Source organism: Pipistrellus kuhlii, unplaced genomic scaffold, assembly GCF_014108245.1.
Source record: "Pipistrellus kuhlii isolate mPipKuh1 unplaced genomic scaffold, mPipKuh1.p scaffold_m20_p_3, whole genome shotgun sequence".
Taxonomy (NCBI): domain Eukaryota; kingdom Metazoa; phylum Chordata; class Mammalia; order Chiroptera; family Vespertilionidae; genus Pipistrellus; species Pipistrellus kuhlii.
In genome coordinates this window covers 163,774,369-163,801,107 of record NW_023425529.1, presented here as the reverse complement: position 1 = coordinate 163,801,107, position 26,739 = coordinate 163,774,369, and the positions used below count along the sequence as shown (strand labels likewise).

Sequence of the window (26,739 nt, the reverse complement as noted above, 5' to 3'; positions counted from 1 at the left end):
CTCCACTGAAGAATATGTCACTCTGAGCCTTCCACTAGATAATATAGGAAGTGCTAGGGCAGTGGTCGACGCCGCTCTGTTGACTAATGAGTTTGCCAACCACTGCTCTAAGGCATTATCCTTACCCAGGAGTTTTGACTTCAGGTTAAAGACATTTGTACATTATTAAAATGTTTTTTAAGTGTTTTTCCCTAAGGCAGTGGTTGGCAAACTCATTAGTCAACAGAGTGGCAAACCACAGCTCGCAGTTTGCTGACCACTGTCTTAGGGCATTAGTAAGTGCTGTTCACAGGGAAGCTGTTGAAGCCTATGGATCATGTCAGAGGATGGAAGAGCCGGTATGCAAGAGCCAACATGGGACAATTTAAGTATTAAAAAGAATAATGAGTGTAATCAATGGAAACACATTGAATATACAAAACCCAATGAGCTCACTGTGAAACTCAAAAGAGCAAGGCCCCTCTCCCCAAACACACACTTGGGTTGCTTTTGAGGTTACGGAACACTTGATGCTAACTAAAATTGTCAGTTGAAAGGAAAGATTGAAGCCTGTATCCTGTTTTTCCTGTTTCAGCTGTATTTGAGGATAATTAAATACTCCTAGATGATGAGGGTAAATTCTTTATAGAGAAGAGTCCCAGTTAATGTAGGGCAGGATGGCAGAATATGTCGCAATCCCTAATGAAGTAATTGCTTTGGGCAAAAAATCATGAGTGGGTGATACCATCCAATGAAACGGGAACTTAACCAGGGAGGGGTCAGGCTCACAGGCTGAACACAGCGTCGGCACAGGGTCAGTCTCAGGTGCTCCGAGTACGGTGGGAAAAATTCCTTCTGGGAAGCATTCTTCCCCAAGACGGCGAGCTTTTCAGTCAAGCCTTACAGCTGCTCCCCGTGTACAGAACATTTGGAGGCTAGAACACGTTTGGTGGCACCACGAGGAAGTGTACTGACAGATCTAGAGCATGAGACGGAGACCCAGTGTTAGAATCAAGTAAATGGCTGCCTATGAGGAAACGAGTCTTAAGAGACAACACAAGCCGAAACCGGTTTGGCTCAGTGGATAGAGCGTCGGTCTGCGGACTGAAGGGTCCCAGGTTTGATTCCGGTCAAGGGCATGTACATGGGTTGCGGGCACATCCCCGGTAGGGGGTGTGCAAGAGGCAGCCGGTCGATGTTTCTCTCTCATCGACATTTCTAGCTCTCTATCCTTCTCTGCTCCTCTCTGTAAAAAATCAATAAAATATATTAAATAAATAAATAAATAAATAAAATCTATTTTAAAAAGAGAGAGAGACAACACAAGCCAATGCAAGATGTGAACCTTGTTTGGATCCTGATTTGAACTAACTACAAAAACCAGTGCTAGGGAATGATTGCGAATTGTGTATGACAGTGTGGTTATATCACAAAAGGTCCATTTTGAAGAAACTTTGAATGCTGAAATAGTTTTAGACTTCTAGAAACGGTGCAAAAAAAGAGTTCCCATATACCCTTTACCCAGTTTTTCCTAAATCCCTAAGATATATCATCATAGTACAAAGATCCCATGTATGATTACTGAAATCAGGAACTTCACATTGGTACGATGCTGCCTTCTCATCTACATCCTTTTCCTTTTTCTCCTGTGTGTTTTTTTGTTTGTTTTGTTTTTAATATATTTTATTTATTTTTTTTACAGAGAGGAAGAGAGAGAGGGATAGAGTTAGAAACATCAATGAGAGAGAAACATCAATCAGCTGCCTCCTGCACATCCCCCCCCGGGGATGTGCCCACAACCAGGATACATGCCCTTGACCAGAATCGAACCCAGGACCTTACAGTCCGCAGGCCGACGCTCCATCCATTGAGCCAAACCGGTTTCGGCTTTTTCTCCTGTTGTTCCTTCTAATTTTGTATTTGAATGTGGGCTCCTCCTGTAATCTAGGACAGGTCTTTGTCTTTCATGACCTTGACACTTTAAAAAAATATATATTTTATTGATTTTTTACAGAGAGGAATGGAGAGAGAGAGGGATAGAGAGTTATAAACATCGATGAGAGAGAAACATCGATTCAACTGCCTCCTACACACTCCCTACTGGGGATGTGCCCACAACCAAGGTACATGCCCTTGACCGGAATTGAAACTGGGACCCTTCAGTCTGCAGGCTGACACTCCATCCACTGAGCCAAACCAGTCAGGGCGACCTTGACACTTTTGAAGAAGACTGGCCACTTTGTTATTTGGGCTTATTTGCTGTTCTCTCAGGATGAGGTAGAGGCCGTGCTTTTCCAGTAGATTATTGCGGGAGTGGCGTGCCCTTCTCAGTGGATCATGTCAGGAGCTGCAGGATGCTGACACATCTTTTACGAGACCGTTGCTTTAGAGAGAGAACTGGAGATGCAGGGGTGTGGTGGGTGTCTGGGGTTTGCTTTAAAACACTTTAGGCATGTAGAGGGGAGAGTGGTAATAGCAGAGGGGAGAGTGGTAATAGATAAAGAGAGAGTGATAATATATTTTTTTATATTTTTATTGATTTTTTACAGAGAGGAAGGGAGAGGGATAGAGAGCTAGAAACATCGATGAGAGAGAATCATCAACCAGCTACCTCCTGCACACCCCTCACTGGGGATGTGCCCGCAACCAATGTACACGCCCTTCACTGGAATCGAACCCGGGATCCTTCAGTCCGCAGGCCAATGCTCTATCCACTGAGCCAAACCGGTTTCGGCAAGAGTGATAATATTTTGATAATAATAGAATTTAAGTGATGGGTGTGCGTGGGTTTATTGTACAGTTCTCCGTATTTTTGTGTAATTTGGTATTTTTCATAATGAAAATTAGCACTCCCCTTTTGAAGTGTTCTCAGTTGTCTATAGGAAATTCAGCATATCGATATAGGCTTTTCCTTCATTTGTTGTGATTTTTATTTTATTTTTTTTGCATTTTTTTCATTTACAGATAAAATCTAATAATGTGACAACTTTGGTTCTTATGATGATGTTTTTGGTGATAACGTGCTTTCTGTTATTTTTATAGCTGTGTATATTGCGCTCCTTGTTGGTCTAGCGGTCATCATTGCCGTGTGCTTTCTAAGGTTCTTGTTGAGGTAAGCACCCCTGGGGAAAGGAGTAGTATTCTTTGATGAAAGGAATACTCACTGTGTTCACCATGCCCCTTCCAGTCCTAGGATTAGGGATTCAATGTAGCTTCAGAGGTGATCCCTGGCTCCAGTGAAATGATAGCCCCGTTCTATTGGGTCTTTGCCTTCAGTCCTCCCAAGTGGCTGAAAAGGCAGAAGCAAACGCTTGAGAAATAATTTCCTGAACGAGTCTCACATCCTGTTTTATAACGAGTAGAAGTGGTGATGATTTTAGGAGGTGATTTCCACGGTGAAAATCACCCTTTCTTCCCTTTGGCTCTGAGTCCTGGGGCCGCCCCTCTCATCCAGTTTCCCAGCTCCTGCCAGCCTGGGCACCTGGCAGCAGAGACGGAGGTTGAGGTGTGGTACCTCCGGACCCCAGCAGGGACTCCTTCCCTTTGTTGGGTTAGCAGTGTGAGAGGAAATTCTTCTTCGAGTACCAGGGATTCTGGTGAGAGAGAATTAATAGACTGGAAAAGAAAAAGAAAGTAAAATAGATCCGGGCCTGGCAGATCATCTTTTAAAGGAAAGTTCCTGTATTTTACAAAAAGAATAAGATTGATTTTTCATGCACTCAGCCTGTTAGGGTCCCAGGAAGGACCACAGGGTTTGGTTGGTGAGCTGTATGCCAATTGGAAGGAAGAGAAGCTGGCCTTTAAGGTTGCTCACTCCAGGAGCTCTACAATTTTAGGGCTTTCATGCACTTTGACCCACTGCCTTTGTGCATCCCAGAAATAGCTCCTGCAGGAGAAATCTGACTGTATGCAGGGGGAGCAGGATGACTTGCTGCTCAGAAGCAAGTGTGGGATCTACCTGCTCTTCAGGGACAGAGTATAATCCTTTCAGAGGCGTTTCATTTCTTTGAATTAAGGTATCATCTTGTCAGTCTTTGGATATGGTGCAAATACTGTTCCAGTTCATTAGGATTTTCTTCATGGGGTGCTTTTCATGCGAATGTATCTGTTACATCACTTTCTAAAGCAATTACTAGCTGATATCAAGCTCTGGCAATGGGAAGAGGTACCACCTCACTCCACTGTGGAGCCGAAACTCTGCTTTGCATGAGAGTCTGCCTTTGCAGGAGAATGCTGTGATTGGCAAAGCAAGAGTCCTTGTCCTTGCCCCGGCCCTCCCCAGCATGCCCATGGAAGTCTGGGGAAGTTCAGGTTTGTCTGAACCAGAAAAAGTAGTAAAAACACCACTTCTCTCCTTTCACTTGGAGAACAAGCATGTACAAGAGTTTTTAAAAGTTCAATTTTAAAATATTTTAACTTCTCCTTTTCACCCTTCCTTAGATGTCTCTGTTTTAATATTTTTCATGTAACAGTGATATTATTAGTACTGAATCAGCTAGAAATAGGAGTTGAGTTGTGGGGAAACAAGAGAAGAGATTTAAAATATATTCAGCCCTAGCCAATTTGCTCAGTGGATAGAGCATCGGCCTGCAGACCAAGGGGTCCCGGGTTCGATTCCGGTCAAGGGCACATCCCTTGGTTGCAGGCTCCTCCCAGGCCTGGGCCCTGGTCAGGGCTAATGCAGGAGGCAACCAATTGATGAATTTCTCTTACACCAATGTTTCTGTCTTTCCTTCTCTCTTCCACTCTCCCTAAAAATCAGTGGGAAAATATTCTCTGATGAGGATTAACAACAACATAAATATATTCACTGACTATATATATCATGCTTAGATACTGATTTAAACAATTATACTGTAAGGAAAAACTTTTATTTATTTATTTTTAATTAACTTATTATCTTTGTACATATACCATTGCCCCCCCCCCCCCCCCATATATACTATAAGGAAAAACTTAATGAGACTGAGAAATTGAACTGGGTATTTGATAATATTAAGGAATTATTGATAATATTTTAAAATGCAATGAAGGTATGTTATGTTTAAAAATTGAGAAGTTTTTATTGTTTGGAGATATATACTGAAGTGTTTATGGATGAAATTATATGATGTTTGGGATTCTTTAAAATAAAAAGGGTATTGTGTGGGAGTGTGGAGGAAAACTGACATGTGTAGATACTTGTTGAAGCTAGGAGGTGGGGCTATGAGACTTACTATACTAGTTCATCTACTTTTGCATATGCTTGGAACTTTTACACACAAAAAAAAAAGCAAAGAAAGAAAAAAGAAAAGAATCCTATGTATTGGATAATTTAAATATACAGTTTATGTAAAAGTTCATGTAAAATGAGTTTTTCTCATTTTATTTTATTTTATTTTATTTTTTTAAATATATTTTATTGATTTTGTACAGAGAGGAAGGGAGAGAGATAGAGAATTAGAAACATCGATGAGAGAGAGTCATCGATCAGCTGCCTCTTGCACACCCCCTACCGGGGATATGCCCGCAACCAAGGTACATGCCCTTGACCGGAATCGAACCCGGGGCCCTTCAGTCCCCAAGCCGACGCTCTATCCATTGAGCCAAACCGGTCCCGGCGAGTTTTTCTCATTTTAAAAAAAAAACCAGTTAATATATTTATCTTTTGTTAATCAGTTTAATATCATCTGGATATCTTTTTGGACAAAAGTACCCTGCTAGAAAATAAGAACCCAATATATATTTGAATAACTTTGAAGTTACTTTCAAGCTTTCTCAGTATGCACATATGCATTTTAGTTTAGTTGTAGTTGAGTCTGTGTAACGGGTTTTTGCTTTTTGTTTTTAACAGTTTAGATTTGTATTTCTTTGTATAGTCAGAGGCCACATTCTTGTTATTTTTAATAGCTGTACCTCACCCTGTTACACAGCTGTCATAGACCATGTAACAGGGTCATTTCTCTATTGAGTGTGCTTGTTTGAAATTTTTTGCTATTCTTATTTCAGTGATATGATATATTATTAATAAGAATTCTTATTAGTATTATTAGCATTATTAATAAGAATTCTAACCACAGGGAATAATAACCTCAATAAACCCTCACAACAACTCTTTATTCCTATTCTTATTGATGAGAAAATGTTGCTGTAAGAGTCAAGCATTTAAAATACAGGTGCTATAAACTTTGATTTGCACTTTTTTTGTATGTTAAAAAAAATTTTAATGTTTAATTCTTTGACTTGTATGGAATTTGAACTTAACATGATTTTCATTTTAACCAATTAATATGATATCCGGTCATTTTGAAATTCTGCCAAAGAAAACAAAAGAACTGTGCCTTCTATTTGTTTACAGTTTGGATGACTTCAATAATTGGATTTCTAAAGCAATAAATTCTCGGGAAACCGATCGCCTCATCAACTCCGTGAGTTATTAGAAGGTGTCATGTGTGGTCTGGGTGGTTTTGTAGGTTTGGGATTTACAGTTTTCTATTTAGTCATCTGTAGTATCTGGTTTAATTCATCTTATTTACATTGTGGAAGGCCAGGTCACGTGTCCTGTATTCTTACTACAGAGCAGCCTCTCTCAGCTCTGTGAAGGGCACTGTCCCTCTGGTGCTTCCCTGAGGTTGGGCTCTGGGCTGCCTCGTGATGTGCGATGTGGGGACGTTTGGCTCTGCAGGCAGCGCAGTTGAATCAGCCCAGTTATGTAGAGAGGGTCACTGAGCACCAGAGACACCAGTGTTGATTCTGTAAATGCCAAGGCCTCCTGAGATGGTCAAGCATATTGCTGTGCTGACAAGTTCATTATGGACATATGGATGCCCCCTTGCGGACGTTCTTGCTGGTATGTTTGCACAGATGCACTCATGAACCAGTTCTTCGTGGGCGTGTGTCAGCGTAGGCCTGGCAAGCTCAGCAAAAGGCACGAAACCAAACAAAGGAAAAACTAAGCCTCCAGGTGGGATATTTACAAAAGCAAATTGAAGTGTTGCTCCGAACAGCGATCTTTAGCTTTCCACGTGGTTCATCCTCTCTGAACAGTGGGAAAATGAAATGTGCTCCCTGGCAGTATGAATCACTGTCTCCCCTTTTTCTCTGAAGGAGCTGGGCTCTCCAAGCAGGGCAGGCCTGTTCGGTGACGATGCCCAACCGCAAGTGTGGCGTCCGTCCGTGGTGCCTCCGCGCCTCCGCTGTGTGGACACGTTCAGGGGGTACGTGGCTCCCCCGTGGGCACAGGCAGCCTCAGGCTACATGTTTTCACATAAACACACTTTTATGCTAACGTATTTCATATTTCTTTTACTTTCTAGGCTAGAAAGGATTTCTAGCTGTAAAAGAAAAGCAACAGCCCTGGCTGGTTTGGCTCAGTGGATAGAGTGTCAACCTGTGGACTAAAGGGTCCCGGGTTCAATTCCAGTCAAGGGCATGTACCTTAGTCACAGATTCCCCGGCCCTGGTCAGGGTGTGTGCAGGAGGCAACTAGCTGATGGGTCTCTCTCACATCGACGTTTCTCTCTGTCTCTCCCTCTCCGTTCCACTCTCTCCAAAAGTCAATGGAAAAATCTCGTCAGGTGAAGATTAATAAAAAAAAAGCAAGAAAAGCAGCATCCTCTCCTTTCTGGGAAGCTTTGGTAGTCAGTGTACTGTGCGCTGGTGAGGAGCAGTGGGGCAAGACCAGAGCCAGTTGCCCCTGGTGTGTAGCTTCTGCTGAGTTAAGGTGATTTGCATTTAGGCAACTAGCTGTACGCGGGGGTCTCCACATCCACATGCACCCCCATGCCCGGTCAGTCACTTGACAGATGAGAAGACGCATTAGTTTAGAAACGAAACACCATCACCCCAAAGAGTTGTTCTCAGCCTTCACCACCACTAGCAAAACAACTAGAATACCAGGCCTTTTTATAACAAACCCACAGCATCGTATAGTAAATGATTATCTATAATAATAAAAGCATAATATGTTAGTTAGACCACATGTCCTTCTGGACAACCTCCCAGACAAAAGCCTAAGCCGGGGCCACTGCGGCTTCGAGGGAAGGGTCTAGACAGCCATGGCTGCGCAGGCCTACTCTTGCACAAATTTTGTGCATCCAGCCTCTAGTTGTTTTATAGTTCTGATAAAAGAATGAACGCCAGGACGAAACTCCGAAAATAAAGTGTAAAAGTGTAGAGCTGAAAACAAATATCTAGGTATCGGGTCTTCCATTTCTACTCACCAGGGTCTCTCACTCCAGTGATAACCTTGGAATCCTGTCCCAGCGTCAGCAGAGCTCCCGGTGTGCATATGTGAAGCCAGGCAATAATAACGAAAATGATGGTAATAGTAGCAATTGCTAGCAGTTTTGAGTTCTCACCACGTGCTAAGACTGTTCTAAAATGTCTTAATTTACTTACCTTTTTTACAACTCTATGAGGTATATATGTTTAAGATGCCTGTTTCACAGATGAAGAGATTGAGGATTAAATAACTTGCCCAAGGTCACTCAGAAAGATTGAGACAGCCAGGATTTGTGTGTGTGTGTGTGTGTGTGTGTGTTTTTAAAATATTTTTTTATTGATTTTTTTACAGAGAGGAAGGGAGAGGGTTAGAGAGTTAGAAACATCGATGAGAGAGAAGTATCAGATCAGCTGCCTCCTATACACCCCCCATTGGGGATGTGTCTGCCACCAAGGTGTATGCCCTTGACCAGAATCGAACCTGGGACCCTTCAGTCCCCAGGCTGACACACTATCCACTGAGCCAAACCGGCTGGGGTGGGACAGCCAGGATTTGATCCTGAGCAGTTGAGCTCCAGGGTCCCCATAAATGATCACATTAGCATACTAAAGTCCCTGTTGCCTGCATTCCACAGAATTCGCTTCAAACAATAGCATATCCAGAATCAGTGTTGTTATATTAATTTTTCTTTTTGATTCTCATTGCCACTTTTGAAGATAAAACGTTCTTAGGTAGACAGGAGCTAACATTTACTAAGTGCCGAAAATTGCCCAGCACTGGTTAGGTGCTGTTGTGAACATTGTAAGAGTCCCAGCGTTTCCTGTGTGGGGTAGGTTCCCTCTTTCAGAGAAGCACATGGAGGTGCCTGTGAGAGTCTTGCCCAGGGTCTTTTGACTCAGAAGAGAGAAGCACCTAAGATTTGAACCTTCAAGTCTGGCTCTAGTGACTGTGAACTTTAGACACCTGAATAATTAGCATTGAATCTTTTGCTTTGCTTTCAGGTTACACAGTTTACTATCAGTGTAAATTTTTCTTAAGACTTCATTTATGTCTTACCCAGCTCGGCTCAGTGAATAGAGAGGCCTGCGGACTGAAGGGTTGCAGGTTCGATTCCAGACAAGGGCATTTGCTTGGTTTGTAGGTTCAATCCCCAGTAGGGGGCGTGCAGGAGTCAGCTCGATGATCCTCTCTCATCATTGATGTTTCTATCTCCTCCTCCTCCCTTCCTCTGTGAAATCAATAAAAATATATTGTAAAAATCACGCAGACTTTATTAAGTTAGAAATGTTGGCAACGGAGGGACCTTGGTGGAGGGTCCTGACTGTGGTGGTGAGAAGCAACCATTCCTCACTCGCTACATGCCCTCTTGTGTCATGACTGCACCTTGTGTTTGTGAGTGTGACTCTGACCATCGGCCGTCCTGTGTCACATGTGCCAGCCCTCACGGTGCTCCTTCTTGCTTCACAGGCTAGCACTCATCCTCATGGTCTTCGTTAATTACGGAGGAGGGAAATACTGGTACTTCAAACATGCAAGTTGGAATGGTAAGTTATTTCCTAAAGGTAGCGTCGCTTCAGTGGGACCCGGTCAGAGAACTGTGGGCAGGAGAGCCACACAGCGTCCCTCAGGAGCTGGAGATGAGGCCCCAGCAGGCTCCTGCCCCCAAAGAATGATCCTTAGGTTATTTTGTCCTTCTGTCCTTTGTGCTCTGTGGCTCTGCACTGCCTCACTGTGAAAACACGGGGACTCTGCGGTCTCTGCTATGGGACTGAGGGACTCTGCAGATGTTAGGAACTCAGTTGTAGCCGAAACTGGTTTGGCTCAGTGGATAGAGCATCGGTCTGCAGACTGAAAGGTCCCAGGTTCAATTCCGGTCAAGGGCGTGTACCTTGGTTGTGGGCACATCCCCAGTAAGGGATGTGTAGGAGGCATCTGATTGATGTTTCTCTCTCATCGATGTTTCTAACTCTGTATCCCTCTCCCTTCCTCTCTATAAAAAAAGTCAATAAAATATATTTAAAAAAAAAAAAAAAAAAAAAAAAAAGGCACGCACCTCCATTGCAGGCTCGATCCCTACCCTGGTCGGAGTGTATGCGAGAGACCATCAGTCCGTGTGTGTCTCTCACATTGATGTTTCTCTGTCTCTCCCTCTCCCTTCCATTCTCTCTAAAAATCAATAGAAAAATATACTCGGGTGAGGATTAACAACAAAAAGAAAGAAGGAAAAAGAGCTCCGTAGTAAATGACCCCTGTCGTGAGCTGGAGCTGCCTTTCCGTGGAGCCATGCACATACCTTCGGACACCCCTGTCCTCCATGGGGCCGTTGACCTGCAGTTAGTCTGAGAGGTGCTGAGTGATGGCTGTGCGTTGGCCGTGGCGGTTGGTTTGAGAATGGATTTAGAGTAGCAGTGTGTAAGGATTACAGACTTGTCCACAGCTTCTAGTTTGGTTCTCCCGCTAGTCATGTTCTTAGGCAAGGCTGTAGGCCCAGGCCCAGGTCGCAGGGTCCTGGGGAGGGCCAGTGTGCTCCTTCTTGCTTCACAGGCTAGCACTCATCCTCATGGTCTTCGTTAATTACGGGGAGGGCCGGTGTGCTCCTTCCCCAGGTTTTCCTTTTCCGTTTAGGAAGTATTCACACTCGTGAGTCCCTTTTCTTACCTCTCCGTGTTGGTGTTTCCCCGCAGGGCTGACCGTGGCTGACCTCGTGTTCCCATGGTGAGTTCGTCTGCCGCCAGCTCTCCCGCTGGTCCTCTCCGGGGTTTCTTCTCAGCTGACGTGGGAGCCTTTCTTGAGACCAGCCTTGCATTCTGGGCCAGGCCTGTGCCACTTCTCTGCGGTGACGAGGGCCTTCCAAAAACTGTGCCGCGCAGTGCTCACACTTCGCATGCGCAGTGCTTACCCTAGGCCTGTGTCTCTAAAAGATGATTGATTCAGGGGGGCCGTTTGGCTAGTGTGGACACAAGGTACCGCACGAGGCCCTAGAATCCTGTAGGAAATGACAACTACCACGAGTCCTGAAAATAAGTATAAAAAGCACTTCTAAAAGTAGCGCTGTCTATTGGTATCGGGGAATTCTGGTAAGTCTGTAACAGGGCAATGATATTCTAAAGTAAAATTTGGAATAACCACGGAGCTCTGAACACTGTCTTCACTCCTCTGTGTGCTAACCTTGCTGGGGGACCCTGACCCCATCTACAAGGTGGAAACTGTCTTATAAACGCAGGGCTTTTGGGGGGAAGATTTTTTGTTTGTGTGTGTGTGTGTGTGTGTGTGTGTGTGTGTGTTTTAGCCAGATTAGTAGGAACTTTTACAAGCCCACCAGCTAATTATTATTTTATTTTAAAAATATATATATATTTCATTGATTTTTTTACAGAGAGGAAGAGAGAGGGATAGAGAGCTAAAAACATCAATGAGAGAGAGACATCTACCAACTGTTTCCTGCTCGTGCGCGCGCGCCCCCACAAACACACACACACACACACACACACACACACACACACACTCACACTGGAGATGTGCCCGCAACCAAGGCACATGCCCTTGACTGGAATCGAACCTGGGACCTTCCAGTCCGCAGACTGACATTCCATCCACTGAGCCAAACCGGTTTTGGCGACCTGCTCATTATTTACATATATTCTCTGTGAGGGTCCCTACAGAAAAGTGGCTTGCGTCCTAGTCCTCTCCTAGAGGCTTTTATCTGATTCCGTGACCCCAAAAGGAAGCCGGAAGACACCAAGGTGTGCAGTTGCTCTGAATGCATCTCTGTGACCCTTCTCCGAATAGAGAAATTGCTCTTCTGATTTTGTTTAAAGAGGTAATTTAGTATGGTAGAAGAAAGGAAAGAGAAGAGATGCGTGGTTCAGACAAAATCAGAAAAGAAAAGAAATAAAATAGCTTTCATTTTTCTTCCAGGAGCAGGAGTGAGAGAAATGGTTGGAGTGTGTGGTTTGTTTCTCCAGGACTGGAGGGCATGCTAGTGACTGTTGAGCTGATGGGATTGTAGCATCTCCATCCTTATTTCTCTGCTGTTTAAATGGGACAGTTGTTCTTGGAAATTGCACTCAGTCCTGAAGAATTTCCTCTAAGAACGGACTCCAGGGCACGCAAACCCAACCACCTCGCTGTGTCTCCTCTGCTGTTAACCCGATGTCATTTCAGTAATTGGCTACTCTGAAAAAGTCATGTGTAGCTTCTCTTATGCAACAGATTATAAAATATTGATACCTTAAAATTTGTTCATATATACATATATATATATCTGTTAATATATATATATATATATCTGTTAATACATATATATATATCTGTTAATAGCTGTTTTTATCTGGTAATAGCTGTTTTTTTGTTTGTTTGTTTCTTTGTTTTTAGGTTTGTGTTTATTATGGGGTAATAGCTGTTTTTTTGTTTGTTTGTTTCTTTGTTTTTAGGTTTGTGTTTATTATGGGGTAATAGCTGTTTTTTTGTTTGTTTGTTTCTTTGTTTTTAGGTTTGTGTTTATTATGGGGTAATAGCTGTTTTTTTGTTTCTTTGTTTCTTTGTTTTTAGGTTTGTGTTTATTATGGGGTAATAGCTGTTTTTTTGTTTCTTTGTTTCTTTGTTTTTAGGTTTGTGTTTATTATGGGGTAATAGCTGTTTTTTTGTTTCTTTGTTTCTTTGTTTTTAGGTTTGTGTTTATTATGGGGTCTTCCATTTTTCTATCAATGAATTCCATACTGCAGCGGGGATGTTCAAAATTCAGACTCCTGGGGAAAATTGCCTGGAGGAGTTTCCTGTTAATCTGCATAGGAATTATCATTGTGAACCCCAATTATTGCCTTGGTCCATGTAAGTAGATCCCCCTCTGTTGTTATATATTCGGGTTGAAATATGGAAACTACACGGTATAATTTGAAAGAAGTGTAATCTCTCCACCGCAGGCACCTACAAAAAGAATAGTTATTAGAAAAGAATACATGATGCTTGTATAACTTTGGGCATTATTGTTATTTTGTTGGTCTCTTAGACCTGGGCCACTTAAACCCATCTCCTGCCACGAGAGTTGGGAGTGCTTTCTCCAGATGATCCAAGTGCTGTGAGGGGCCAAGTGGGGCCCTGACCAGGCCCCTTGTTTCTCAGACCCTACCCTCCTCCCACTTTGCTTTCAGTAACTTTCATAACAAGGCTGTTATGTGGTGGTTCAAAATTCACCTTTGTCACCTGCCACCTGTATGCCATCTGGGTTGCTAGGCAGGCATGACACCTTTGACATTGTCTTATGGGCGTGAGCGAGATAGGAAAGCTGAAGGAAGGATGTAAGTTCTTTGTTTGGGACCCAGTGTCAGAACCGAGGAAGGCGCTGGTCACTGTCCTCATGGGGCCGTGGCAGAAATGGACACAAATAGCTACCATGTTTCCCCGAAAATAAGACATCCTTCGAAAATAAGACCTACTTACAGTTTCCTTCGGAGTGAAATATAAGGCATCTCCCCGAAAATAGCCCCCCCCCCAGGCTAAACATGAGAGATTTGGTCCACTGATTCTAAAGAAATGGAGTCACAAGAAATTCACCAGGAAATTCAGGAATTGGATTGTTATGATGATGTTCCAGAAGATGATGACATGAATGTCATTGAATAAATGAGTAAGTTCTTGATACTGTAGGATTCATAGTTTGTCTGGTTTGTGTTGACTGTATATAGGTAATAAATTTCCTTTATTTTCATTTAACAATAAATGTGTACTGTATTCTTCATGGAAAAAATAAGACATGCCCTGAAAATAAGACCTAGTGCGTCTTTGGGAGCAAAAATTAATATAAGACACTGTCTTATTTTCGGGGAAACAGGGTAGATACTAGCCAGAGGAACCCCACAGGCAAGAACCACGAAGGCTAGGCACTGGGAGGAGGTAGAGGTCACAAGGGAAGGTGTCACAGAAAAGTTGACTTGGCGGGTCTCCAGAGGCAGGCCACTGCTCGCAGGATATATTATAGGTTCATTATAGGGTTTCCCCTCTCCCTGTGACCCAGCCCGGTGGTGTCCTGTAGGGCAGGGAGAGTCTGTCGGTGGATCCTACACCCACCCCCAGCCCGAGGCAGACACTTCTGTTATCCCAGCCTCCCAGCGGGCCAGCTTTCTGCTGTGAGTCGGAGCATGTCTGCTGACCACACAAAGCGTTTCCATCTCCGAGAGCTTAAAGAGGACGTGAGCAGGTGCCACGTGGGTGTGCCTGCCCCCTGAGGAGAAAGGAGTGTCTTGGGCGAGATGAGAGATGCTGGCTAACCTCCCCCTGCCTCGGGCCCCCGCAGTGTCCTGGGATAAGGTGCGGATCCCCGGTGTGCTCCAGCGGCTTGGGGTGACCTACTTCGTGGTGGCCGTGCTGGAGCTCCTGTTTGCCAAGCCTGTGCCTGAGAGCTGTGTCTCGGTGAGAAACCCTGTTTTTTAAAAGAGGGGGGAAATGTCTGTAGTTTGTAGAGCTTTCTTTAGTTCCGAGTGCAGGACTGTACTTGAGGAGATTCTTTGATTCTGTTAGTCAAATATATTCTTTTTTACTTCAATTATTTTTATTTAGTCTTTATAAAAAAATATATTTTATTGATTTTTTTTTTTTTTTTTTTTTTTTTTTTAACACAGAGAGGAAGGGAGAGGGATAGAGAATTTGGAACATTGATGAGAGAGAAACATTGATCAGCTGCCTCCTGTACACCTCCCACTGGGGATGTGCCCGCAACCAAGGTACATGCCCTTGACCGGAATCGAACCTGGGACCTTTCAGTCTGCAGGCCGACACTCTATCCATTGAGCCAAACTGGTTAGGGCTTTATTTAGTCTTTATATCAGCCATTTTAAAGTTAATTTTTAGAGAGAGAGAGCAAGGTAGAGAGAGAGAGAGAAACATGGATTTGTTGTTCTGCTTGTTTATGCATTCATTAGTTGCTTCTTGTATGTACTCTGAAAGGAGATTGAATCCACAATCTTGGTTTGATATTGGGACCTCGTTCTAACCAACTGAACTACCCAGCCAGACCTATCGGTCAGGTTTTTTTTGTTTTGTTTTATTGTGGTAAAAAAACACGTGAGATCTATCCTCTTAACATATTTTTAAGTGTCCAGTAACAAAAGGTATTTGGCATTAAAATAATATCACCATCATCTAGATTACTGACTCAATCTCTTTTAATTTCAATCTCTTTTAATTTCCTTGTGGATTTGTGCACCGGAGATAGGGCCAAAACCAGCTCTGTGACCCCCCCCCCCCAATCTCCTGAGGGGTCCTGGATTGAGAGAGGGTGCAGGCCAGGGTCTCTAGTATGTATATAAGATCTTTGGTTAATCTCTTCCCACCCTCTCCCCTCCTCTCTTCACTCGGAGATTCATCAGTCTGTTCCATGTTTCCATGTCTGTGGTTTCCCCTCCTGCATTGAGCGTCTGCCCCCCTGGTGGTCCGTGTGCATCATAGCTATTGGCCGGCCCATCAGCCAGTTGCTTAGGCATATATATATATAATAATGTATAATATATATTTTTAAATAATTTCATTAATTTCAGAGAGAGTGATAGAAACATCAGTAATGAGAGAGAATCGTTGATCTGCTGCCTCTTGCATGCCCCACACTGGGGATGGAGCCTGAAACCCGGGCATGTGCCCTGACCGGGAATCAAACTGTGACCTCCTGGTTCTTAGGCCAGTGCTCAGCCACTGAGCCACGCCAGCTGGGCTGTATTTTGTTTGAGTTGTAGTACATATCAGCATCTATACAAAAGGCAGCAAAGGTTCAGCATGGAGGGAAGTGCCAAGCTGGAGTGTGGGAGGATGGCAGTACGTCCTTGACTGTTTCTTTGTTGTAAGAAGTATTCAGGTTGCTTCTTTTTTGTTTGTTTGTTTGTTTTTTGTTTGTTTCTACAAGTTGCTTCTTTTGTGATTACTTTCTGTCTTGCTATAAATTGCTGAGTTTACCAAGGTGACAGCTATTTCTTCCTTCCTAATGGAAGACATATTTCACAAACCATAAAGCTCACGTGTTTGATGTATACAATTTAGTGATGTTTAGTGGTATTCCGAGTTGTGTATTCAATCACCACTATCTTGTTCTAGAATATTTTCACTGTCCCCCAAAAAACCCTACACTGACTACTAGTCTCCCACAAGTCCCCTAGCCTTAGGCAACCCCTAATCTACTTTCTGTCGCTATAGATTTGCCAGTTTTGGATGTTTCAGAGCAGTGGACTTATACAATATGTGTGCTTTTTTATGTCTGGCTTTTTTCCACTCAGCGTAATGTCTTCAAGGTTCATCCATGCTGTGCATGTATTAGCCTGGATTCCTTGGTGACTAGTGTTCCATTTTGAGATTGAACCACATTTTTGTATCATTCATCAGTTAATGGATATTTGACTTGTTTTCGCTTTTTGGCTAATAAGCATTTTAATGACTCTGTGTACATTTGTAGACAAGTTTTTGTGTGAACATCTGTGTTCAGTTCTCTTTGTTTATAGGATTGGAATTGTCCACCGATTTCTTTGTACCTATTGTTTTACTGTGGTTCTTCATAGAGAGGACACATCTAGGTCACGCAGTACATATGAGATAAACATGCATGTGTTTCTGCATTGCTACAATAAAGGCCAGGAGAAGAATCAGAGGGAATGTCCCAGATATACATGCTTGCGTGCTACTTCCTGTTCGCTCTCCTTGCATTCAGCTTGTGTGTTTTATGGCCTCCCCCAGGAGAGAAGGTGCCCTTCTCTTCAGGACATCACGTCCAGCTGGCCCCAGTGGCTTGTCATCCTGGTGCTGGAGAGCGTCTGGCTGGCTCTGACCTTCTTCTTACCTGTTCCCGGATGCCCCACGTAAGTGACCCCGTGTAGGGAATCCCTCTGTGCTCGTCATTCTCTGCCTTCTCAGACCTCTGGGGCTCTGCTTTTAGATTCCCAGAGTCCAGGGAATCCCTTCCACTCTCTCTTCTCCATGGAGGCCGCTTTATGTTGGGAGAAGAGCGTGGTGTGTGTCCACAGGAGTGTCCCCAGGGGGTTTTTTCAGCGTCAGTTTGAATGGAGGTTTTGGAGCCTAACATGGGAGCAGTCTAGTCGAAAGAGCATTGGTCAGCATCAGCCTGCCAAACCTCAGGAGGAAGACAGGGGAGGGCGGGGGAAAGGAGGAGAGATCAACCAAAGGACTTGTATGCGTGAATATAAGCCTAACCAATGGACACAGACGCCAGGAGGGTGAGGGCATGAGTGGGGGTGGGGGTTGTTTGGGGGGTTAATGGAGGGATAAGGACACATATGTAATACCTTAATCAATAAAGACATAAAAAAAAAAAAAAGAGCATTGGTCAGAGGGCCTGGCGCCAGAGGGGTTCCTGGCTCTTTGGTGGGCTGCATGCACAGCCAGTTGCACTCTTATCCCTCTGGAGTCTTGTCCGGTAACGTGTTCTCCCTCCCCAGAGGCTACCTCGGGCCTGGTGGTATCGGAGACCTGGGGGCGTACCCGAATTGCACCGGAGGAGCTGCTGGCTACATTGACCGCTTGCTCCTGGGATACGATCACATTTATCAGCATCCTTCCTCAACTGTGAGTGGCACGGGCTTGCACTGGGAACGGACACCAGGAGCTCAGGAGGGAGGGAAGGCAGAAAGGGTGGGCCAGCTTTCAGTGTGTCCATTTCTTTTTTTAATATATTTTATTGATTTTGTACGAAGAGAGAGAGGGATAGAGAGTTAGAAACATCGATGAGAGAGAATCATCGATCAGCTGCCTCTTGCACACCCCCCATTGAGGATGTGTCTGCAACCAAGGTACATGCCCTTGACCAGAATTGAACCCGGGACCTTTCAGTCCGCAGGCTGACGTTCTATCCACTGAGCCAAACTGGTTTTGGCAGTTGTGACCATTCCATAAACTAGGACAGGGACTGATTTTTATTTGAAAAGGTGACTGAATTCGGGGACTTAAGTGTTCATGATGGGGCAGTAGGGGGACATGACTTTGGATTTCAAAGTGAGTCTACATTGTGTCAGACGCGAAGCCTAGTGCTTTTCTGTAGGTTGGTCGCAGGTAGGGTTTCCTGGCAGCAAACTCTGAGACAGGTTCACTCTGGGACTGGAAGTTTAGCAGGCAGTCCCGTGGGACCCAGGCTTGCTGGGGAATGAAGGGCCGAGGGAGCAGTGGCAATGCATCCCGGTCCCATGGAGGCCTCAGCTGATTTCATGGTGAGCGGGGTGGACTGGGGTAGCACTCAGGTGTCCTGGATTGAGGGGAGGGATCTGGCCCTAGTCCCCTGGTGGGATGTGCACTTCCCCCAGCAAGGGGGTCTGACTCCGGAGAGGCAGCTCTGTTCAGTCAGGGACGGATCCGGAGAGGCACTTGGCTGAGAGCTATGGGCCACTGCCACTTCCAGCAGCAAGGCGGGAAGGCTTTAGCCCTGCAGGGTACGGGAGGGGGAATCTGGGTGGCACCCTACAGCACCTGCTACGCTGGGTATTTCCAAATTTCTGTAATTCCTACAACAGCTTATTTTATTATTATTTTTAAATATATTTTATTGAATTTTTATAGAGAGGAAGAGAGAGGGATAGAGAGTTAGAAACATGGATGAGAGAGAATCATCGATCAGCTGCCTCTTACACACCCCCCACCGGGGATGTGCTCGCAACCAAGGTACATGCCCTTGACTGGAATCGAACCCGGGACCTCTCAGTCCGCAGGCTGACGCTCTATCCACTGAGCCAGACCTGTTTCGGCAACAACTTATTTTATAATAAAATAACAGGTAGATGTGTTCAATGTTACTTGTCTTAAAAGAAGACAGGACGCTGTTGATGTTACAACAGGATTGACCCAAAAGAATAAACTTGGAAATGGTTTGACACCGGTCAGGGATGTGTCGTGTCGCTGAGCCACCCGACGTCGAGGTGGCGGTGCCGGCCCACGGCTGGCCCTTGGTCTCAGGGTCCCCTCTGAAGTGTCAGTCACACACCCCGTCTCGGCCGGAGGTATTATTCTTACAATCCCTGCAAGTTGGCCGTGCATTTCTGCAGTAAAAATGAAGCACATTAAATATCGGAGTGCATGGAAGCTTATATCTAGTCTATGGGTCGTGTGCATTTTCGTGGCCAGGGAGCGAGTGCTGCCTCTTGTTCTGTTTTGTTCAGGTGCTTTATCACACCACGACGGCCTACGACCCCGAGGGCATCCTGGGCACCATCAACTCCATCGTGATGGCATTTTTGGGAGTTCAGGTACGCGTCCATTTTATCAGGAAACATTTTTTTCTGACAGTTTGGGATTATTGGTTCGTTACTAATGAAAAAACTGTTTCATTAAAGTCATTGGAACATATCCTCTTCTGTGTGTTCCAGGTCTAAACATTTTTTAAAAATGTATATTTTATTGATTTTTTTTTAGTTTTTTTAAAATATATTTTATTGATTTTGTACAGAGAGGAAGGGAGAGAGATAGAGAGTTAGAAACATCGACGAGAGAGAGTCATCGATCAGCTGCCTCTTGCACACCCCCCACTGGGGATGTGCCCGCAACCAAGGTACATGCCCTTGACCGGAATCGAACCCGGGACCTTTCAGTCCCTAAGCCGACGCTCTATCCATTGAGCCAAACCAGTTTTGGCTGATTTTTTCTTTTACAGAGAGAAAGGGGAAGAGGTAGAGAATTAGAAATATCAATGGGAGAGAATCATCGATCAGCTGCCTCCTGCACCCCTCCTACTGGGGATGTGCCCGAAACCAAGGCACATGCCCTTGACAGGAATCGAACCTGGGACCTCTCATTCTGCACACGGATGCTCTATCCACTGAGTCAAACTGGTTTTGGCTGTTTGTTTATTCTTTTAAGTAATTTAAAAAAAAAACATTTTATTGATTTTGTACAGAGAGGAAGGGAGAGAGATAGTTAGAAACATCGATGAGAGAGAGTCATCGATCAGCTGCCTCTTGCATACCCCCTACTGGGGATGTGCCTGCAACCAAAGTACATGCCCTTGACCAGAATTGAACCTGGGACCCTTCAGTCCCCAAGCCGATGCTCTATCCATTGAGCCAAACCGGTTTCGGCTAAGTTATTTTTTTATTTATTGATTTTAGAGAGAGGAAGGGGAGAGAGAAAGAGAGAAACATTGGTTTGTCCTTCCACTTATTTAAGCATTCATTAGCTGATTATTATATGTGCCCTAACCAGGGATCAAACCTGCAACATTGGCATATTGGAACGACGCTCTAACTAACTGAGCTACCTGGCCAGGGATAAGGGGCTGAATTTTAAATGTTATTTAATTTTTAAAACTATTTCTATGGATTTTTTCTTTTTCTTTTTGAGAGAGAGAGAGGAAGTGAGAAGGAGAAAGAGAGACAGAGAGACATGGATTGGAGAATGAAACATTGATTGGCTACCTCCTGCATGCCACCTACTGGGGATCAAGCTGAAACCTGGGCATATACCCTGACTGGGAATTGAACCGGCAACCTTTCCTTGCACAGGATGATGTCCAACCACTGACCCACACTGGCCAGGATTAGATTTTAAGTAAATTTAATTTTCGGTAGTCACCTCTGGCTCCTGGCTTCTGTTTTGAATAGTGCAGTTGGAAAGCATATACAATTGGGTGGTTAAATAATTTTGTATTCAGAATTACTGCCTTTATCTCCAGAGCACTTTGTAGTTTACATTGTGCTTTCATTTAATTCCTGCACATGCTCTCTAGCTAAGTCTGCACCTGCTGGAGCAGCATAGGACTGAAGAGTGCAAACCCGCTGCCTGGGTTTGAACCAGGGCTACACCCCGCCCCCTCGCAACTAGCTGGGTAGCCTCAGGCACCTTATTTGACCCCTCTGAGCTTCAATAGCACCTACTTCATAAAGGTGTTGAGTGGATTAAATAACTTAATTCATGTAAAGTTCTGAAAACATTCATAAAATTTAGCTATTATTATAAGTAACACTTTCTTATAGTTGGATATTTCCCAAAATTAGTTCCTAATTTGGGGGGATTTTTATGCAAAGTTCAGGGTTTACTGTGTTTAAAGTGTTCCTTGCCTCCAGTTCCACTTTGTCCCTGTGCCTCCTCCAGGGCAGATCGGGCCATCTGGCAGACCTGTGGGAGAAGGCCTGCCTGCCAGTGAGACCCACAGGCCACAGGTCCACCTGCCTGCCCTTCGCGCCCGGCCCACCGCCCAGCCATTCTGAATTACCTGCGGCACTGAGGGCTGGTGGGCGTTTTCACCCATTCTCACCTGCTCTGGGCTTGCTGTTCCAGTGGGCCCGAATGCCCTTCCCGCTTTGCACTTGTAGCCTGAACGCTGTGGCACTTCCTCTGTAATGTCTTCCTCCCTCAGGTGGCCCCTGTGCCCCTCAGTCTCCACGAGGCAAGGGCGGGGGGTCACATGCCTTTCCTCTGGGTACTCCCCGCGCCCAGCCGTGTGCCTGGCTGCGGGCTCAGGGGAGTGGTGAGAGAATGGAGGGATGTGAGATTAGAATGTACCTTCCGGCAGTTCTCTTGGACAGACTGTGTCTTCTTTTCCAGGCAGGAAAAATACTCCTGTATTACAAAGATCAGACCAAGGACATCCTGATCAGATTCACGGCCTGGTGTTGTTTTCTAGTGAGTATCGACGGTCCTTCCTAACAGTCCTTTCCTTCACGCGTACGTATTTCAGTTAAAAAATGTTTAGCAACTGTCACCACATCGCAACAGGTAGCATTCTCTCAGAGGAATGCTGAAAAAGTATTTTTAGAGAACGTTTTTAGTTACGCATCTTAAAAATATTTTTTCCAGTTAAAAGAATACGATATGACACAATTTCAGCCCTCCCTAAGCAATGACATACATACTATTCTCCAGTTTTGAAACATTAATTGTTTTGTGAGGTAATAGAAAAAAAGCCTTTAACATCCTTCTCCCTCGTTTCAGGGGCTGATCTCTGTCGTTTTGACGAAGGTTTCTGAAAACGAGGGCTTTGTTCCGGTGAACAAGAACCTCTGGTAGGTACAGAAAACAGCCACGCCAGCGTGCTGCCCGGAGCCGCTCGCGTTGGTGTGCTCTCAGGAGCCCCGAGACACCCACCCCCCTCCTCCCAGGTCCATTTCATACGTCACCACGCTGAGCTCCTTTGCCTTCTTCATCCTGCTCGTCCTGTACCCCATCGTGGATGTGAAGGGACTGTGGACAGGATCCCCGTTCCACTACCCAGGTAAGTCCCCCCGACCCAGACAGAGTTGCTGCAGTGACCAGCTGGACTGGCCCAGAGACCAGCAGAGTGTGCCCTCAGGGGACCTCGAGCCCCAGCCGGTGGTACGTCCCCAAACTGCAGGCTCAGAGAGGAAGCGGCAGGGGCCACACAGGCCCAGGCCACCCAGGACAGCCCTGGCCTGTCCAGTCTACCTACTTAGATCTAGTTGGTTTGTCCCCAGCCACAATTTGGGGCCTATCATCCCAATCCAATGCTTTAGAGATGAGGCATTCTTTCTTTCCTACTGTAAGTGCACCGCCTTACAGACGATATAGAAGAAATGTTAAGAGATGACACCAAGAGATAAGCAGGATGGTTATAGTGCAGTTCTGCCTGGAGACCGAGAGGCCCAGTACCTTCAGTGACTCATTGCCTCCTTCTGGTTCTAATCATAGTTGCTTTCTTTGGTCTTCCAGTTTTCTTATTTTTTAAAAAATATATATATATATTATTGATTTTTTACAGAGAGAAAGAGAGAGGGATAGAGAGCTAGAAACATCGATGAGAGAGAAACATTGACCACCTGCCTCTTACATACCCCCTACTGGGGATGTGCCCGCAACCAAGGTACATGCCCTTGACCGGAATCGAACCCGGGACCTTTCAATCCGCAGACCGACACTCTATCCACTGAGCCAAACCAGTATCGGTGGACCTCCAGTTTTCTGTGAGGAAATCTGAGTTAAAATTTTGCTTTCCTTTCAGATTTAATATTCAAGAATTCCGCTGTTACGAAAGGAAGACTTTCTAATAATTTTTAATATAATTTACACTTGAGTTAAGATATGCACCACTTGTTTTTGACAGTAGCCAGTAATGTCAGAGCATGCGTTTGTTTGTTTTTTTCCACTGAACTAAAATCATATTTCAAGCATTAAGTAGACAAGCCTGGCTGGCGTGGCTCAGTGCTGGAGCACCGACCTCTGAACCAGGAGGCATTAGTTCGATTCCTGGTCAGGGCACACGCCCACGTTGCGGGCCTGATCCCCTATAGACGGGGCGTGCAGGAAGCAGTCTATCAAAGATTCTCTCTCATCATTGACGTTTCTAGCACTGTCCCCCTTCCTCTCTGAAATCAATACAAGTATTTTTTAAAAAGGGAGTTAAATAGATGAGTGGAAGGAAAACACGAACGACCGTCTCTCTGCTCCAGGAATGAACTCCATCCTGGTGTACGTGGGCCACGAGGTGTTCAAGAACTACTTCCCCTTCCAGTGGCGGCTGCAGGACAGCCAGTCGCACAAGGAGCACCTCGTCCAGAACCTCGTCGCCACCGCGCTCTGGGTGCTCATCGCCTACGTGCTCTACAGAAAGAAGGTTTTCTGGAAAATCTGACCGCTCCCCCGGACGCGTGTTGCTGGGGGACTCTGGCGGGCCGGGCGGGAGCGTGGACCCAGCTTTGATTAAAGGGAACCGCCGATGATAAAACCGATAGGGTGTATATTTCCACACGCGTGGGGACGATGCTGACGTTCTCCTGTCTGAGTCTCAGGTACCTCATCTGTGAAACGAGGGAGATAGCGATGGCCTCCCAGGTCCTCAGTGAGGTGGGGTCCATCAACAGCTTTTCTGAAATCCTTAGAAAAATAATTTTACTACCGAAAACTCTTCAAAATAAGGGACAATGACAAGTTTAGAAGACTCTCGTTGGAGTCTGTCTTTTCGGAATGACCCTCCACAATGGAGGCACCTTTCCTGCTTGGAATTACAGCTGCGGAAGTTGTTTCTCGGGAGCGAGGGGGGGAGGGCACACGGAGAGAAACAGCATCGTTCCTGTGGTGCATCATCATACTTGGGAATTTTCTGAGAATTCCACGTTTAAGGGAAACGGGACCACAGCTTGTACTCCAGAGCATCCTTCCGTGGCAAGGCGGGGCCCGCTCAGCGTTGCTTCTGCTGTCGCCACTGCACGGACAACTGCCTAGTCTGTGCTCCAGCTCCGACCCCTGCCCCGAACTCGGGACTGCCTGCAGGTCCCTCCCCTGGATGTCCGCCAGCATCCGGGCTCACCACTTCCCTCCTTTCTTGTCCCAAGTTCAAACCTTCTCCTCTTGGTACTCTCCCAGCTCTGTGAGTGGATCTCATCTCTAGGTATAAAACCGTGGCCGTCTTCCACCCACCCTCCATGACCCCTGCTTCTTCCATATTGAGTCCATCGCCAGGTCTTCCCCATTCTGTCTCCATCTCCCCCTGTGCCTTCTTCCCGCTCATTGTCTCCACCTATGATTCTCGTCTAGACTCTACTTCTTTTTATCCTGGCCTCCTTCCCCTAGTCCTTCGTCCCAGAGAGTCACACCCATTGTCACTGGATTAGGCTGATTGAAGCTGGGCTCAGAGCACATCACCTCCTTATAAAAGCTTCCATTGACCTTGATACAACTTTGCCGGGCGGACATAACTATTCTCAGTTGAGCCCAAAACCTCTTTCCAGCTTCCTGTCCCTACCCCCCTGTGCCCACCCTACTTATTCCGACCCCAACAGACCCCCTCCCGCCTCCCTCACTTAGCCAGGACCTCCTGCTTCTGACTTTGAACATAGTCTTCCTGGATTACTTTTTCCTCTTACTTTTCTCCTATCTACATTTTTTAAAAATTAAATTTATTGAGGTGACTGCACCTGAGGAGGGGCAGTGAAGGACTAAAGAAAATGATGGAGAGAATACAGTTGGGACCAGGTGGATCGCTGTGCCTGGATGAGGACACAGTGACACAGCCTGTAAGCTGAGTCTTTATTTCATAGTCAAATCACACAAAGCAAAACAAGGGCAAGATGTTTACAGTGTTCTTGCAAATTTCAAATCTGCTTTCCTGCTGTTGCCATTCTCTGGACTCTGTCAAGCCTTGTTCTGGCAGCACTTGCTGCGCCCCCCGCAGCCCACACCCCTCAGCTACCTAGGACTGCGGGGTCGGACGCTAAGGTCAAGCTTACAACCGTAGTCTTTTGACTATAGTTGTGCTGGGAGGGCTTTGCCCTCCAAGCTGGGACTTGTTGGTGGCTTTGCCACAAGTCAATCTGAGGCTTGATCCTGCCTGAACGCTGCAGCCGCGCTCCACAGGAGACACTGGTTAATATGATCATACTGGAGGCCAGGAGCACGGAATTCGTGCGCTCGTGGGGGGTCCAGCCTGTGCCCTCCTGCAGTCCAGGAGCCTGTGGGGAGGCCTGACTGCCGGCTTAGGCCCGCTCCCTAAGCCTGCAGGCAGACATCCTTAGCGCTGCTACAGAGGCGGGAGCGCACTGACCACCAGGGGGCAGCTCCTGCATTGAGCATCTGCCCCTGGTGATCAATGGTTCTACCGTTTGGTCGATTTGCATATTAGCCTTTTATTATATAGGATGGAAGGGACTGATAGAGGTCAGAGGGGAGGGGGATGGACATAGACAAAAGTGTGGTGATGGCCAGAGGTGGGGGGATGGGTAAAGGAGGGTAAAGGGAGGAAATGGGAGACATCTATAATAGTGTCAACAATAGGATAAAAACAACAATGCTGTACCACTACACTACACACCTATTGGAGGGGGGAAAAGATACATTATGAACTATGTATTTACTACTTTGGTAAAATTAAAAAAATTTAAAAGAAAGAGTTTTGTCCAGAAAGGAGTGTTGTTGAAATGTTATTTTGTTTTTATTTTTATGGTAAAACTAAGGAAGCTTCAGAGCCGCTGAGAGGGCTGGATCTGTTCTGGGGGAGAGAGCGAGCAAGTTGCTTCCAGCAGCATTTTGGATAGCCTGCTGCCTGAAATGATTTAAAAGAGAAAGGGGCAGATTTCCCAAGCCTACAATTATTTGTAATTTATTTTCCTATTCCAAATAAGGTCATTTTTGAACCTTATTTAAAAATCCCCATCCCCCCCCCCCCCCAAAAAAAAAAAATTAGTCTTTCTGGTTCAGTATACTTTAGGCCTCACAGAACCTGTGTTAGTCCCTGAGGGTTCGGGTTCATTCATTATATTTATTTGCTCCTTTTAATTCTTTTTTTTTTTTTAATATATTTTATTGATTTTTTACAGAGATGAAGGAAGAGGGATAGAGAGTTAGAAACATCGATGAGAGAGAATCATTGATCAGCTGCCTCTTGCACACCCCCTACCGGGGATGTGCCCGCAACCTCGGTACGTGCCCTTGACCGGAATCGAACCTGGGACCTTTCAGTCCGCAGGCTGACGCTCTATCCATTGAGCCAAACCGGTTTTGGCTCCTTTTAATTCTTGTTCTAGAGGGAGAGTGAGGACAGTTTTTTACTCAGTAATTTTTATGATAAGAATTGTACTGGAATCTGATCCTGCTTTGGCTGTTTACTGGTTCACCTTACCGGGAATTCTCAGAGA

At 45.4% G+C, this 26,739-nt stretch overlaps 1 protein-coding gene across 4 annotated transcripts in view; it reads left to right on the top strand.

Annotated features, from left to right (window-relative positions):
- The window catches only part of HGSNAT (heparan-alpha-glucosaminide N-acetyltransferase), a 34,181-nt gene extending 9,190 nt beyond the window's left edge, over window positions 1-24,991 (top strand). The window contains exons 5-19 of one of the 4 annotated variants that reach the window (XM_036456587.2): window positions 3,022-3,091; window positions 6,317-6,386; window positions 7,066-7,175; window positions 9,650-9,726; window positions 10,867-10,897; window positions 12,852-13,012; window positions 14,475-14,590; window positions 16,895-17,016; window positions 17,614-17,740; window positions 19,321-19,407; window positions 21,701-21,778; window positions 22,088-22,158; window positions 22,255-22,367; window positions 23,560-23,775; window positions 23,809-24,991. In XM_036456587.2, the coding sequence (XP_036312480.1) occupies window positions 3,022-3,091; window positions 6,317-6,386; window positions 7,066-7,175; window positions 9,650-9,726; window positions 10,867-10,897; window positions 12,852-13,012; window positions 14,475-14,590; window positions 16,895-17,016; window positions 17,614-17,740; window positions 19,321-19,407; window positions 21,701-21,778; window positions 22,088-22,158; window positions 22,255-22,367; window positions 23,560-23,741 (1,415 nt within the window). In that variant the 3' untranslated portion in view covers window positions 23,742-23,775; window positions 23,809-24,991. Of the gene's footprint in view, window positions 1-3,021; window positions 3,092-6,316; window positions 6,387-7,065; window positions 7,176-9,649; window positions 9,727-10,866; window positions 10,898-12,851; window positions 13,013-14,474; window positions 14,591-16,894; window positions 17,017-17,613; window positions 17,741-19,320; window positions 19,408-21,668; window positions 21,779-22,087; window positions 22,159-22,254; window positions 22,368-23,505; window positions 23,529-23,559 lie in introns of those variants that run through there. The other 3 variants (XM_045588839.1, XM_036456588.2, XM_036456589.2) reach the window with 3 other exon arrangements.
- The last annotated feature ends 1,748 nt before the right edge of the window (window positions 24,992-26,739 follow it).